The following is a 16,204-nucleotide window of genomic DNA, read 5'->3' as shown; positions in this document are numbered from 1 at the left end:
AAGAGATGGATTGGCCAGGTGGCATCATTGATGGACTCAAGTGTGGCAGCGGTAGTGAGGTTGGCCCAGGATCAGACATTGTTTCGTTCTGCTGTCCATGAGGTCGCTATGAGTCGGTTCCGACTTGATGGCACCTGACAACAACAACAACTATTCAACTCTGAGTGATTTTAGCAGAATATACACTAGTCTCGTGTATATCAGCAGATAGTAGTTCTTGCCTGGATGGTGAAACTTTATAGGGTGTGATTCTACCTTAACTATATGATCTCAAATGTTATATCATCTTGGATAATGGAAAGAGAGAAAGAGTCCCCACAAGATAAAAGGGGGACCAAAAAACAGACTGGACACTAAAGTCTAAAATCACCAAAAAAATACATAGCAAAATATGAGTAAGACTTTACTGTCCCTTTTTCAGCTACTTGCCTTCAAGGCTGCCTGGGAAAGTTAAAGATGTTCCTGTTGGCTCTTACGATGGAACTCAAAATTTAGTTTTGGGCCTTTTTCTTTTTCCATTTTAACTCTCTTTCCTTTACTCAACACCATTCAGGTGTTTCTTCTAGTGAGAAACGGCCCAGGGCTGTCCAGAACTGTTTTGGAAGACATTCCCATTTTAAGCAGCTCCTGTTGACTCCTCCCCTTTCTTGGATTCTGCACCCAGTGATTTTTGCTGAGCAAATCCATGCATGTGCATAGTAGAACCTTCCCCCCGGGGGGTGGGGTGTTGCGCAGATGTCCACTTGCTCATGCACCTCCTTTAGTCCAAGAGTGGAGGTGGGAAGACAGAGGAAAATAAAATAACGGGAAAAAATTGTTCACACCTTTATCTCTGATGATCAGTCAGACCTTTGATGGGAGTTCTCTCTTGACCTTGCATCTGCTCCTTCCCATTCAAAATGGCTGTGCCAGGCCTTGCTGGCTGCCACAAATCAGAAAACACCACCTTTTTTGCTTCTCCAAATCCCATTCATGGTAAGCTTTCAATCCCCCTTAATATCCATTTATATGTAGTTCAGAGTTCCAGGACCATCCTTTGAACCTATTTTATCTGGTATTCCATCTGTGCAGCCCTTCTCCATAATCTACCATTAAGCCCTGCCCCATCCATTCTTTTGAATTTTTTTAGGTAATTCCTGTGCCTTTTAGTCCTCAAAAACATTTTCTGTTTGTGCATCTTGGTCATTTGTTTGTACCACTTTGTGTTATTTCTTTGTGTGAACCAAAATTCTCTGTCCCGCAGAGACATTGTGTTGTTGCATTTGTACTTAATTGGTGATAGTATGTTAATATGTTCTTAGGTACTCACCAACTGCCTCCTGGTGTGTGGTTGTTTCCTTTTGTTGTTAATCAAGTGTATAGCAACTTGTACTGGCTGTTGCCTATTGAGTGGGGTGACAGAGGGTTCAGTTGTGGTTCAGCTGTATGGGCGAAGTGAGGTGCTAGAAGAGTAAAATACACACACATATTGAAGAGAAAAATTACAACAACAACAACAACAATTTGCAATAAAGAAAATAATACAGTAAAAAAGGCAGCAGCTAGAATGGGAATCAATAACCAGAAAGAGAAAAGAGAAAAGAAAAGTCATGTGAGAGAAAAATAAGACAGAAAATATACAGAAAGAAAAAGCACTAAACACAGTTAGGAATTGGGATGAAGAAAAGAGAAAGAGACCAGAGGATAATACAGAAAAATCAAAAGCTGACTCCTCTAAGACTGAAACTCAAAGGGAACACATAAGCAGGAATGTAAGCTTACTGGCAACCATGTTGGTCTGCTGGTGAGTGGAAGAGGGGGAAAGGTAGTAATGTAGATATAGGCCAAGGTTGACCATGTTCCATAGACTCACGTCAGCCTAGAGATGAGAGAGAAGAGGAAGGGCTGGCTGGTGGGACCTGGGGATTCCTGAACCCATGGACAAGGACATAGCCATGGAGGGCTAGAGCTGAAAGCAAAGCATCCAGCTGATATGAAGGGGAAATGCACAAGAATGCCCAAACTTGTAGATAGTACTCATTTGACCTAGCTTTGATGCCTTGATGATCAGAACTCTACTAGAGGAAGATAAAAAAATTTGTTAAAGGAACCAAGTGTAAATTGTTACAATATGATGAACTTGACCTATACTTATGGAGGTAGTAGCTCAAAATACCGACTGAGAGGGAAGGAGTCTTCACATCAAGTATCAATCGTATCCCCTCTGTATGCAGAGTTGATAGGGACGGGCAACTTAGGCATTGGCTACCAAAAATGAGGGGAACTATAAAGGCATGGCTTACTATAAAGTCTGGCTTACAAGTTTTCAAGAGGGAGTTTAGTTTCAGAGTGTACAGGGAAAGGTAGAATCCCTACTGAATAGTTTTCTTCTTGTCTAGAGGGGTCTGGTGAAAAGAGATGGGGATAAGATTTTTATGTTTCAACAGTAATTGTTATCATGACTAGTTGTGACTGTCACAACTGTAAAAGTACAAAAAAGAGGGAATAGTTAATCGTACAGTCCAGGAACAGAAAACCCTAGGACCATCAAGGGAGAAGAACACAAGCGGAATGTGGGACCCTATCCAGAGAAGCAGCGACACCAGAGATGGAGGCAGAGATGAGGACATGGAGAAATAGAATAGCTGAGGACCCTAGACTCATGGAAAGAGAAAGGCTGTGTGCTGGTGGCCAGATGCTGTTGGCCCGGAGTCAAGCTTGCAGGATGTGCCTTTTGGTTGTTTAAATGATTGCATACCAGACTTGAAGAGTGTTCCCTTTGTTTTAAATGATTAAATATCCCTGAGTGTTTTTTTGTATATCCACCTCCCCCCAAAAAACACACAAAAAAAACAGAGGAAATAGAAGCAAAATATATTGTCAATGATGATGCATGGAATGGATTATAATCATTGCAATGAATCAATGAGTGTAAAACCAATGTTCTCCCATGTAAACTATCACTCAATACACAATAAAAACTTAAAAAACACACACAAACAAGAGTTAAATAAATAAACAGTAAATAAAGGAGAAGTGGGGGTGAGGTTTGTGTTTAAGTGAAACAGAAGAAAAGAAGAAAATTCAAAAGGGTAGTTAGAAAGGATAGAAAACAAGGGAAGGGAAAAAGAGAAATAAGGATAAGAAAAGAATAAACAAATAAAAACAATAGGGAAAAAAATCACAAGAAAACAGGGCTGTTTCCAGACCAAGAGAGGTGAAAACTCTGCACCACAAAATAGCTGTCTGCATCTAAAGTCATCACAAAAATTTAAGATGGCCATGCTGTGTCTGGGGTGTGGACACAGTTCACCTCTCTCTCTCTCTCTCTCTTTTTTTCTGTCTATTCAGCTTCTTCTAAAGTCCATTTCCAAGCTGGCTAGGACTAGCTCTGCTGGTTGGGAGTGTGGTTCATTTGAATCCAAGAGCAGATAGCCCCCACCTCATAATTATATGGCTCAAAACGGAGTCTGTTCAGCTTCTTTTCCTAGTAAGAATTCAATCTACTTCTCTATCCCTTCATCTGAAGTTAAGGGTGCCAGGACTATCGTCTGTATCTGTTTAGTTTGATTTTCCATATCTTTGTTATAGAGGATCTGTGTAGCGTTTCTGCCTAGTCCACCATCTTTGCCACTGGTCTGTTCTTGTGATATTTTTATGAATTGTTCTATTTTTCTCCCCTCTGTTTCTCGCCTTAATATTTGTTTTCATAAACTAAAATTGTTGTCTTTGAGGCATTGTGGTGTCATATTTGTATTTAATTAATGATAATATGTTGCTGTGCTCTTAGAGTCACTAATTGCCTCCTGCTAGATGTGATTAGAGAATGGAAGCAAGTACACAGTTCTCATGCAACTCTGTTTAAGGTGGGTTAGTCTGGTGTTTGCTGCTGTATGTTGTTGACCACTTGGTATAGGAGCTAGTATTGGCTTTTACCCAGTACATGGAACTGCAGTTGTGGCTGGACTGCATAGGAATGGCTGTTGTCTCCCGTAGGGTGGAGCAAGAAGAGAAAACATATACACAAGAAAACACAACAAAACAAACAAGGAAATAACAGAGAAAGGGAATAAAAAAGGAGAAAAAAAGAAGAAAACAGGCAGAAACAAGAGAAAATAAATATAACTCAAAAGAGAAAAAAGATAGGAAAGTAGCGCTGTAGAAGAGAAAAATGAAAAAGACTAGAAAACACTAAGCAAAAATAGGGAGAGGCAAGATGAGAAGGGGGCTAGAGAATAAAATCAAGAGAAAAAAGGAAGAAAAAGATGTTGGGAAAGAGAAACAGAAGAAAATAAAATAAAGCTATGTATTTTTTCATATAATTCAGCTTCTCTGAATTTTTGCTGAATATACAGATTGAATAAGAATGGTGAAAGGATACAACCCTGATGCACACCTTTCCTAATTTTAAACCTTTCAGCATTCCCTTGTTTGGTTTGAACGATTGCCTCTTGGTTTATGTCTAGGTCTTTCATGAGTGCAACTGAGTGTTCTGGAATAGTCATTTTAACAATGTAATCCATAGTTTGTTATGATGTACATAGTAAAATGCCTCTGTATAGTCAATAAAGCACAAGTAAACAGCTTTCTGGTATTCTCTGGTTTCAGCCAAGATCTATATGACATCAGCAATGATATCTATCATTCCAAGTCCTTTTCTGAATTTACCTTGAATATCTGTCAGCAAACCTGTCAATGTACTGCTGTAACCATTTTTGAATGGTTTTCAGCACAATTTTACTTGCATGTGATATTAATGATATTGCTCAATGACTTCCATAATATTTTGGGTCACCTTTCTTTGGGATGGGCACAAATAATTTATTGACTTAGATGAGCAAGTGCCTCCATCTCTGCATGAGTCTGTTGAAACATTTCAATTGTATTCCGTCATTTCCTGAAGCCTTGTTTTTTGTTTGTTTGGGGTTTTTTTGTTTTTGTTTTTGTTTTTTGCTAATGCTTTCAGTGAACCCCTTCCCTCATTATCATGTTCCTTGGAAAGCCTATACAGGATTGCTATGAGTTGGAACTGACTCGACAGAAGTTAGTAGCATGTATATATATATATATATTTATTGTCTGTCAGTTTGTGTGGCTTGTGTGTTGGTAGGATTCTGAAAGCTGTGTCATGGATATTTAAAATAGTAAGGTTATCGAGAGTGCACAAATTTCAGTGTAAATTCCAGACTAAAACATACTCGGAAGAGTAGCCTAGCAATCTACTTCTAAAAACCTGGCTAGTGAAAAGCTGATAAATAACAGTGCAACATTGTCTGATACAGTGCTGAAAGATGAGACCCTCAGATTGGAAGTCATTCAATATGAAACTGGAATAAAGCTACTTCCTCAAAGTTGTTGTTATTGTTGTTAGGTTCCATCAACTCGGTTCCCATTCATAGTGACTCTGTGAAGAGCAGAATAAAATACTGTGTTGTCCTGTACCATCTTTGAGCCCATTGCTGCTCCTACTTTGCCAGTCCATCTCGTTGTGCGTCTTCCTCTCTTTTGCTGACCCTCCACTTCACCAAGCATGATGTCCTCCTTCTCTAAGGACTGGACCCTTCTGTAACATATCCAAATTATGAGAGATGAAGTCTCAGTATCCTGGCTTCTAAGGAACATTTTGACTAATTCTTCCAACACAGAATTGTTTGTTCTTTTAGCAGCCCATGGTATTTTCAATATTCTTTTCCAACACCATAATTCAAATGCATTCATTTTCCCTAGATCTTCCTTATTAATTACCCAACTTTCACATATGTATGAGCCTATTGAAAATGCATGGCTTGGATCAGGCATAAGGTAGTCTTCAAACTGCTATCTTTGATCTTTAACACTTTAAGGAGGTCTTGTGCAGCACATTTGCCCACTGCAATATGTTGTTTGATTTCTTGACTGCTGCTTCCGTGAATGTTGATGGTAGGAAGTCTCTGACAACTTCCTGTTTTCTTTACACTGAGATGCAACCCATACTGAAGGCTGTGGTCTTTGATCTTCATCAGTAGTATTCTAAATCCTCTTTGCTTACAGCAAGGAAGCTTGTATCATATGCATACAGAAAGCTTTTAATGAGTCTTCCTCTCATCCTGATGCCACATACTTCATATAATCCAGTTTCTTGGATAATTTGCTCAACATACAGATTGAATAAATACAGTGAAAGAATACAACCCTGGCACACACCATTCCAGATTTTAAACAATTCAGTATAACCTCATTCTGCTTGAATGACTGCCTCTTGATCTATGTACAGGTTTCTCAGGAGCACAATTAAGTGTTCTGAAACAACTCTTCTTTGCTATGTTATATCCATTACTTGCCATGATTCACACTGTGGAAAGCCTTTGTATAGTCAATAAAGCACAAGTAAACATCTTTCTGGCATTCCCTGCTTTCAGACAAGATCCATATGACATTAGCAATGATATCCATAGTTCTCTACATGCTCTTCGGAATTTGGCATGAAATTAATGCAGTTCTTTGTGGGTGTACTTTTGCAGCCATTTTTTGAATTATCTTCAGCTTAATTTTACTTTCATATAACATTAATCATATTGTTCTATGATTTCCACATTCTGTTTGGTCACCTCCCTTGGAATGGACACAAATATGGATCTCTTTCTATCATTTGACAATGTAGCTGCCTTCCAAATTTCTTGGCATAGATGAATGACCGTCTCCAGTGCTGCATCAGTTTGATGAAAGATTTGAGTTTGGATTTCATCAATTCATGCAGCCTTATGTTTTTGCCAATGCCTTCATTGCAGCTTGGATTTCTTCCTTCAGGACAATTAGTTTTGTTTTTGTTTATGTTTTTAATTCAAAAAAGCATTATTTCATTTAAGAAAGTATTTAGAACACATAAAACAAGGCAACACTTACTATTGTTTCTCCTCTTCAGAGAAGGGATCTGTTGGTGGATCCTGCACCATTGCACTGTTGCTCTCTGAGTCAGTGTTACTGTCACTAATACCTTCCTCTGCCATACTGTCAACCTCTTCCTGTCCACCTTCCTTATCCTTGGGAGTTGATGTGCCTTCATCACCATTCTGCTGGCTTTCTGTCGTTTGTTCATGTTGGGTCTCCTCTGTCTCCATTGAAATGTTCTTCTCTTCCTTCTTTTCTTCCGTTTACGAGCTTCTTGTTCTTCAGGAATAATACTGCTCTGACTGCATTCATTCTGTTCTTCTGCCTGTCTCTCCCTTTCCTCCTGCCTTTTGCTGGCCTGTTCCTCTGACTTTGCAATTTCAGCTGCAATTTTATCTATGTCTCCTACCTTCAAACCGCATAGCTTTTCAGTTCATTGTTAAATGAATCTTTGCTTTCTAAGAATATCCTCTTCTTTTCCTGGTGTCGCTCCTCTATTTGAAAAAGTTCAGCTTCTAGCTTTTGCTGATGAACTGATGAACCATTAATTAAGGATCCTTTGAAGACCTGCATTGTAGCTGTTGAGCTCTTCAGCAGACTGAGTGTTCATGTAGGTTGTTCTTTCTCCATGCGAAATTGTCTCTGTCAACTGTCTTCCTTTAAATCAGCTTATGCACTACTTTTGCATTTATGTAAATAAGGTATGCGGGATAATTTTGATAGGCCTTCATAGATTCATTGTTTTCTTTTCTGCTTCGTGTTCATTTAAATATTCTTGTTTTTCTTCATCAGTGAGGTCTTGCCAAATACCATCAATAATCTTCCCAACCTTCCACAACTTTAGGTCAGGCTTGGAAGCCTTAGATTGTTCCCAGACCTTTCTGCTGTATCTCATGTAGAGCATCATTGGCTTATCTGGTAGCTTTGGAGGTTTTGGAATCGTAATATCAGAGGATGTCTTGACCAGGATGTTGGTTCCCAGGTTGTCTCCCAACCTGTGGTTGTAGCCAAGATTGTATCCCAGAAATCCTGGTTTGCTGGGCATTTGTGTTACAGGAGCTGAGATGCGAGGTGGGGCATAAGATGGTCTTTTTGACATTTTGGAAGATTTAAGTTCTCAGTTCCTTAAGAATTAATCTGGGACACCATGAGCATATAGAGCACCTGATGCTCCAGCTTTGCATCCCTTTGTCACTATTAGTTCTTGATCATATGCTGCCTCCTGAAATAGTTGAACATTAACTCTTTCTTTCTGGTACAATGACTCTGCATTCCTTCCATCATCTTTTTTTTTTTTTTTTTTTTTTTAATAATTAAAGCTCTTATTTTGAATTGAATGATAGTTTACATGGGAGAGCACTGGTTTTACCCTCAACCTATTGTATTTTGTTTCACTGCAATGATTACAATCCCCTCTATGCACCATCGGTTAACAGTCCCCTCTATGCCTCTATTCCCTCTTTCTTTCTTTTTTTTGTACACAAAACTATGCAGGAATACATAATCGTTTAAACAACCAAACACAAATTTTGCCAGTCTACCCATAAGCATACAGCGTTTCTCTTTCCATAAGTCTAGAGTCTTCAGCTACTCATTCTCTCCATACCATGACCTCTGTCTCCATTTCTGTTGCTGCTTCTTTTCTGAATAGGATCCCACATTCTGCTCATGCTCTTCTTTCTTGATGGTCCTAGGGTCCTCTGTACCTGGACTGTAAGATTTACTACTGCCCCCTTTTGTTATACAACTTCTACCTTTACAGTTGTGACAGTCTAAATTAATCATGGTAATTGTTAACTCACTATTGAAACAAAAGAATCCTATTCCCATCTCCTTTCACCAGACCCACGGTAGACAAGATGAAAACTATTCAGCAGGGATTCTATCTTCCCCCACTAGCTCTGAAACTAACCTCCCTCTTGAAAACTTGTTAGCCAGCCAATTTGTGCCTTTATAACCCCCTTCCCATTTTGGGTATTCAATGTCTAAGTTGCCGTCCCTGTCAACCCTGTGTTCTGAGGGGAGAGGCTTGATCCTTGATAAGAAGACTCCTTCCCTTTCAGTTGGTATTTTGAGCTACTACATCCCTAAGCAAAGGTCGAGTTCATTAAATTGTATCAATTTACACTTGCTTCCTGTATCAAACTTCCTTATGTTCCTCTAGTAGAATTTTGATCATCAAACCACCCAAGCTAGGCCAAATGGGTACTATTTGCAAGTTCTTGTGCGCCTCCCTGCTCTTCATATCAGCTGGATGCTTCACTCTCAGGTCTAGCCCACCATGGCTAGGTCAGTGTCCATGGGCTCAGGAGTTTTCAAGTCTCCCCATACTTCGGACCAACCAGTCCTTCCTCTTCTCTCTGTCATTTCAAGGTTAACAGGAGTCTATGGGACAGCTTTCATATTTTGATGTTTTCAGTGTTGTTTAATATTTTTCCTGTTGTTGTTTTTGTTGCTGTTGTTCGGTACCTTTGAGTCAGATCTGACTCATAGCAACCCTATACACAACAGAATGAAACACTGCCAGTTTCTGTGCCATCCTCACAATTGTGGCTAAGCTTGAGCCCATTATTGCTGCCACTGTGCCAATCCATCTCTTTGGGGATCTTCCTCTTTTTCACTGACCTTCCATTTTACCAAGCTTGATGTCTTTCTCCAGGGACTGGTTCCTCCTGATCTATCTGAAGTATGACCAATGAAGTCTTGCCATCTTGGCTTATAAGGAGCCCTCTGGCTCTACTTCCTCAGTAAGGATTTATTTGTTTTTCTGGCAGTCCATGGTACTTTTAATATTCTCGAATACCATAACTAAAATGCATCAGTTCTTCTACTATCCTCCTTATTTGTCCATCTTTCACATGAATGTGAGTCTTCAAACTGACATCTTTGCTCTTGAAATTTGCCTCTAGATTCCTTCAGTATTGTAACCTGAGACTTGAATGTTTTCTTCAGCCCTTTTAGCCTGAGAAATGCTGAGTTTTCTAACTCCATGTCTTTTTTACATTGCATTATAATACTTTACTTTATCTTCTTGAGCTGCCCTTTGAAAATTTCTGTTCAGCTCTTTCAATTCCTCATTTCTTCCATTCACTTTAGCATCTCTATGAAGAAGGAAAAGATCAAAATGGATGTCAGAAGAGACAGTGAAACTTGCTTTCCAGCATAGAGATGCTAAAGCAAATGGAAGCAACAAGGTACAAGAGCTGACCAGAAAATTTCAAAGGTCAATTTGAGAAGACAGTCAAATATTACAATGAAATGTGCAAAGGTCTTGAGTCAGAAAACCAAAAGGGAAGAATACTGCATCCTAATGGGTGTGATCATGAGATGACTTTGTGCAACATTCTTTGTTCACTGTTCATGCAGTTCAGTCTAGGGTGAAGTTAACTGACATTACTTATTGTAGTTGATCTTGTGTATAGCAGCTGGTATTGACTCTACCGCAATTGGTGGGATTGTTGAGGGTACAGCTGTGACTGGGCTGTATGACTGCAGTTGCTATCTCCTGTTGGGTGAGGAAAGAAGAGACAACACACACTCGAGAGAAGGAAAACAAATAAGCCAGTAAACAATAGCAGAAAAATAAAATAGTAATGAAGGAAGGAGAAGAAAAAGCAAACAAACAAACAAAAAAACTGGCAACGGCTTTCTCTCTTCTTATTGGCCTTTTGTCTTCACAGCCACTCTAGAAAGTTCAAGATTGTCTTGCTGCACCTGTCTGGCTTGCACTATTAAGCAATATTTCTTTTCTATTTCTAATCCATGTATCCATTCAGCCATTTCTCCTAATAAGAGTTAGTTCAGGACTGGCCCATGCTCACCTTGCTGTTTGGAAACAGGACCTGCTTAAGCAATTATTACTGATAGCTCCTCCCTGCTGCAGTGGGGCTCACTACTTCTGCATTAACCTCTGGGAATCTGGCTGCCTGAAGAAATCAGGATGTCATTTAAAAATAAAAAAGAAAGAAAATATACGTCAAAACAGACTAAATTTTGATCGTGATGTAGATAAATAAATTAAATATAAAAATGATGTAGAAAAAGACTTGAAGCTTTCAAAGGGTGGCTTAAGATGACAGTGTAAAGTTTTTAAATTAAATGTGAGAAAATCTGCAGTTAGAAAACAACAGGGAAATACGCAGCATCTTTCAGGCTATAAGAACTGAAGAAAAAGTTCAAGCCTCAAGCTGCAGTATTGAAGGACTCCTTTGACAAAATATTGAAAAGTGCAGGCGGCATCAAAAGAAAATAGAATGAAGACACAGTCACTATATAAGAAGAATTGGTCCACATTCAACTATGTCAGGAAATAGCATGCTATCAACAACTAGTGGTACTGAAAGAAGTCCAAGTTGCACTGACAACACTGGTGAAAGATGAGGCTCCAGGAATTAATGGAATACCAATTGAGATGTTTCAACAAACAAATGCAATGCTGAAAACTCTCACTCGTCTATGCCAAGCAATTTGAAACTTCCAATTGACCAATCAACTGGAAGAGATCCATATTGGTGTTTATTACAAAGAAACATGAACCAACAGAAAGCAGAAATGATTGAACAATATCATTAGCATCACACACAAGTACAGTTTTACTGGATAATTTAAAAACAATTGCATCAGTGAAGTGACATAAATGCCAGCTTGATTCAGAAGAGGTTATTGATTGAGGGGTTTCATTAATTGATGGCACATGAATCTTGACTGACAGTAGAGAATGCCATAAAGATGTTTGTCTTTGTTTAATGACTATCCAAAGTAATTTATAATGTGTGGTTCACTATAAATTACTGATAACTTTGGGAAGAATGGGAATTCCAGAACACTCAATTGTGCTCACATGAAACCTGTACATAGACCTTGAATCCGTTGTTAGAACAGAACAAGGGGATACTGCATAGTTTAAAATCAGGAAAGGTGTGTGTCAGTGCTGTATCCTTTCATTGAACTTATTCATCCTGTATACTGAGCAAATAATGAGAAACTGGGCTGACTATATGAAGGAGAAAGCAGTATGAGAATTGGAGAAAGACTCTAAAGATCCTTTGATATGCTGATGACACAACCTTGCTTGCTGAAAACGAAGAGGACTTGAAGCACTTACTGAAGATCAAAGACTACAGCCTTCTGAAGATAAAGAAGAGCAAAATTCTCACAAACAGACCAATACATAACATCGTGATAAACATAATAAACACTTGTTAAGCATTTAAATTTATTTGGATCCACCATCAACATTCATGGAAGCAACAGTCAAACAATTCACCTGCGTACTGCATTGTGAAAATCTGCTACAAATGATCTCTTTAAAAACAAAGATGCCACTTTGTGGTCCAAGATGTACCTGACCTTAGCCATGGTATTTTCAATTTATCGTATGTTGGCTAATGAATAAGGAAAACTGAAAAAAATAATTGATGCATTTGAATTTTGATCTTCACAACAAATATTGATTATACCATGGACTACAAATAATGAATACATCTTTCTTAGAAGTACAACCAGAATGCTCATTAAAAGTAAGGATGGTGAGACTTCATTCTCATGCATTTTAGAGATGTTATCAGAAATGCAGATGGTCTGTGAAAAAGAGGAAAACCCTCAACAAGATGAATTAACTCAGTGGCTACAATAATGGACTCAAACATAGCAACGATTGTGAGGATGGTGCCAGGATCATGTAGTGTTTTGTTCTGTTTACATAGGGTTGCTATTAGTTGGAACTGACTTGAAGGAAGCTAAGAACAACAATATATCTGTACTTGGCTTATATTAAAATGCCTGTCCATGCCCATGGCTAGTAACAACATTAAGCGTGCATGGGAAATGATTCTGTCGAATAAACAGGTGACAGTGTAATATGTGGCAAATCATTTGCAAATCAGCAATAGCGCTGCCTATGAAATAATCCACGATGGACTTCAAAAAGTTGTGCGAGGTGGATGTTGAAACAATTCATGGAAGAGCATAAACAGTAGCATTTGGACATCTGCAAACAAAGTTTGTACCGATCCTGAGAGTAAATGGCAGAATACGGAATGGAAACATCCTCAATCACTGACTTAGTTCAAAAGTCAACCATCAGCTGTAAAATTGATGCTTACAGTTTTCTGGAAATCTCAAGGAACAGAACACTATTAGAAAAAAAGGTTCAATTGTCAACAGTGTTCATTACAGTGAGATGCTCACTGACGTGTAGAAGCCTAAACTTCAGCTCGAACACAGAGGACTGCTATCCAAAGGCGTGATCTTGAATGACAATGCATGTCCACACTATTGTCATTCTGCACAAACTTCATTTGAGCTGTTAAAGCATGCTCGCTATAGTCCTGCTCTTGCTCCATCAGACTTTCATCTGTTTGGTCCCCTGAAAACAGCTCTTTGAGGGTGAAGATTCACTTCTAATGAAGAAGTGAATACATCGGTGCATTCAAGACTCATAGATGAGCCAAAAGCTTTTTAAAATAAGGGATTACGAAAGCTTGTTGACAGATGGACAACGTGTAAGAAGATTATGTTGAAAAATGATGTATTTGTCTTTTCTGAAATTGATTAATAGAAATTTTACAGCCAGAGTGCAGATAATTTTTGACTCACCCTTGTATATTATACAGTATTGCAACTTTTGGGAAATGGCATTTTCATTCAACATTGTTGCTGTTACTAAAAGTGCTGTCAACTTGATTAAGACTCATAGCACCCATAGGTAGGATTTCCAAAGAGTGGAACTTTACAGTCTAGTGCTTTTCCTACACCAGGACTCGAATTTTACAATAAATTGTAAGAAATGCCTGATACACCCATTACAGCAATCTAGCTTTGAGGAAGAGAAAGAGAACACAGGGGAACAGGAATTCCTAGGATGACTTAGAATCTGCTATCACTTCTAATGTGTGGATGGCAGCCACACATTACAATAATGTTTATAAACTATTGGAAGTCATATATGCACCCATGAAAAAGAGTCAAAGACCTCTGTCTCTTTTGATGGAGGACACAGGGACTGGTCTCTTTTGAACGCCCCATAATGTGGCACTCTAGGGACAGCATACAGCCCAATTCTGAATTTGTACACCATTTGAGACTAAAATATCTTCATCTTTTCCATTCAGCATTTGTTGTGGTATTTAAGTGCCATCGAATCAGTTCTGACCCATAGCGACCTCTGTATAAGATTTCTGAGGAGCAGCTGGTGAACTTGAACCGCCGACTTGGGAGTTCAAACCGAATTTGCAGTCCAGCGCATTAACCCACAGTGCCACACTCATTCAGCATGTTGTTATGTGCCGTGGAGTCGGTTCTGATGAGGCTGTAAATCTTTATGGGAGCAGAAAGCCTCATCTTGCTCCCGCGGAACAGCTGGTAGTTTCGAACTGCTGACCTTGAGGGTGGCAGTCCGACTCGTAACCACTACGCTACCAAAGTCATTCAGCATAGTTATCTGAAAATTTATCCAGGTTGCTGCATATATCTTCTTTTTATTGCTGAGTAGTAAATAAGTTCATGGTAAGGATGTACTAGTAGCGTAGTTGTTACGAGTCGGGCTGCCAACCTCAAGGTCAGCAGTTTGAAACTACCAGCGGTTCCACAGGAGAAAGATGAGGCGTTCTGCTCCTGTAAAGATTTACAGCCTCGGAAACCCTGTGCAGGGTCGCTATAAGTCAGAACCGACTCCATGGTACTTTACAACAACAAGGATGTACTGGAGTTGGTAACCATTTACTTACTGGGTTGTTTCTAATGCCCTTCAACAAGTAATGAGCTGCTATGGATATTCATTTATAGTTTTTTTCTGTGGACATAATTTTTAATTTCTCTAGGCAAATGCACAAGAGTTTAATTGTTATGTTGTCTGTTAAATGTATGTTTAGTTTTGTAAGATGCTGTGAAGGTACTCAGTAGTGTGGCTGCCACCATTTTACATTCCCAAAACCCATGTGTGCGAGGTCCACTTTCTCTGCAGTCTCACCAACCTGCCAGATTTTCACTCATTTTTATTTTTGCTCTTTTAATTGGTGTATAATGATACTGCATTGTGCTTTTTATGTTTTGCTTAAAAATAACATACATTATTTTACATTGTTCAAAGTCTTAATTCAGATTTTTGCTATCATCATTTTCTGGTTGGTGAGGGATTTTATGACAGTTATATTGCCAGTGATGATTTTTAAAAAAAAAATATGTTTAGGCATAACTGTTTAATATTAAAAACTTCTTTTTATCTGTTAGATTAAATAAAGTATTTTTCATTAATTAGTAACTCTACTTCTTTTTGGATAATTATATTATAGTGGCTGGGATGGCTGGTACTGCACATATCGATGGAGACCATATTGTTGTCTCAGTTCCTGAAGCTGTATTAGTTTCTGACGTTGTCACAGATGATGGCATAACTCTTGATCATGGGCTTGCAGCTGAAGTTGTCCACGGGCCTGATATCATCACAGAGACTGATGTAGTAACAGAAGGTGTGATTGTTCCTGAAGCTGTACTTGAAGCTGATGTTGCCATTGAAGAAGATTTAGAGGAAGATGATGGTGATCACATCTTGACTTCTGAGTTAATTACAGAAACTGTTAGGGTACCTGAGCAGGTTTTTGTGGCTGACCTTGTCACTGGTCCTGATGGACACTTAGAACATGTGGTCCAAGATTGTATTTCAGGAGTTGATTCTCCTACAATGGTATCAGAAGAGGTTCTTGTAACTAATTCAGATACAGAAACTGTGATTCAAGCAGCTGGTGGTGTTCCTGGTTCTACAGTTACTATAAAAACTGAAGATGATGATGATGATGATGATGATGATGATGATGATGTCAAGAGCACGTCTGAAGACTACTTAATGATATCTTGTAAGTGAAGCATAATTCCACAATTACTTGGGGTATTGCTTTTAAAAGCTAGAAAGTTTTTATGAGTTGGGGGATATATGCAATAAAAATCATACAGTGTTGTGAGTTGATAAACAGTTGTTTTCAAAATTATGCTGCTTTTAAATATTAATTTTTTTTTTAATTTACACAATGAAAATTCATACCTAAATTGAAGTAAAAATTGCCACTTAACTAATACCTTAGAAACAGAAATAAAGATTTGGAAGATATAGAGAAGAATGATAAAATGATTAAAAAATAATTTTATATTGAATATATATTTCAAAGCAAAAAGTTTCTTTTACATATACACAGCATTCTTTTTAGTATGGCAGGCACTAATTGGAGTTGTTAGTTAATTCTGATTAAGAATTAAACATAATATGTTAACAGCTATATATACTCTTATTGCTTGTTTTAATAAATATTTGAAATCAAATGATAAACTCAGAATATGTTCAATAGTTTTCCTTGTGTTTATATTC

General features: G+C 38.4%; 1 protein-coding gene and 1 pseudogene across 1 annotated transcript in view; one reads left to right on the top strand and one right to left on the bottom strand.

Annotated features, from left to right (window-relative positions):
- ZNF711 (zinc finger protein 711) overlaps window positions 1-16,204 on the top strand; it is a 65,225-nt gene that overhangs the window by 27,206 nt on the left and 21,815 nt on the right. The window contains exon 4 of the mRNA XM_006871310.1: window positions 15,138-15,698. Within this exon, the coding sequence (XP_006871372.1) occupies window positions 15,138-15,698 (561 nt within the window). The remainder of the gene's footprint in view (window positions 1-15,137; window positions 15,699-16,204) is intronic.
- On the bottom strand, window positions 6,861-7,945 carry LOC102826054 (annotated as a pseudogene).

The sequence above is a fragment of the Chrysochloris asiatica genome, unplaced genomic scaffold (assembly GCF_000296735.1).
Source record: "Chrysochloris asiatica unplaced genomic scaffold, ChrAsi1.0 scaffold00167, whole genome shotgun sequence".
Taxonomy (NCBI): Eukaryota; Metazoa; Chordata; class Mammalia; order Afrosoricida; family Chrysochloridae; genus Chrysochloris; species Chrysochloris asiatica.
The sequence above is the reverse complement of the archived record's forward strand: the minus strand, read 5'-3'. Positions and strand labels throughout refer to the sequence as shown.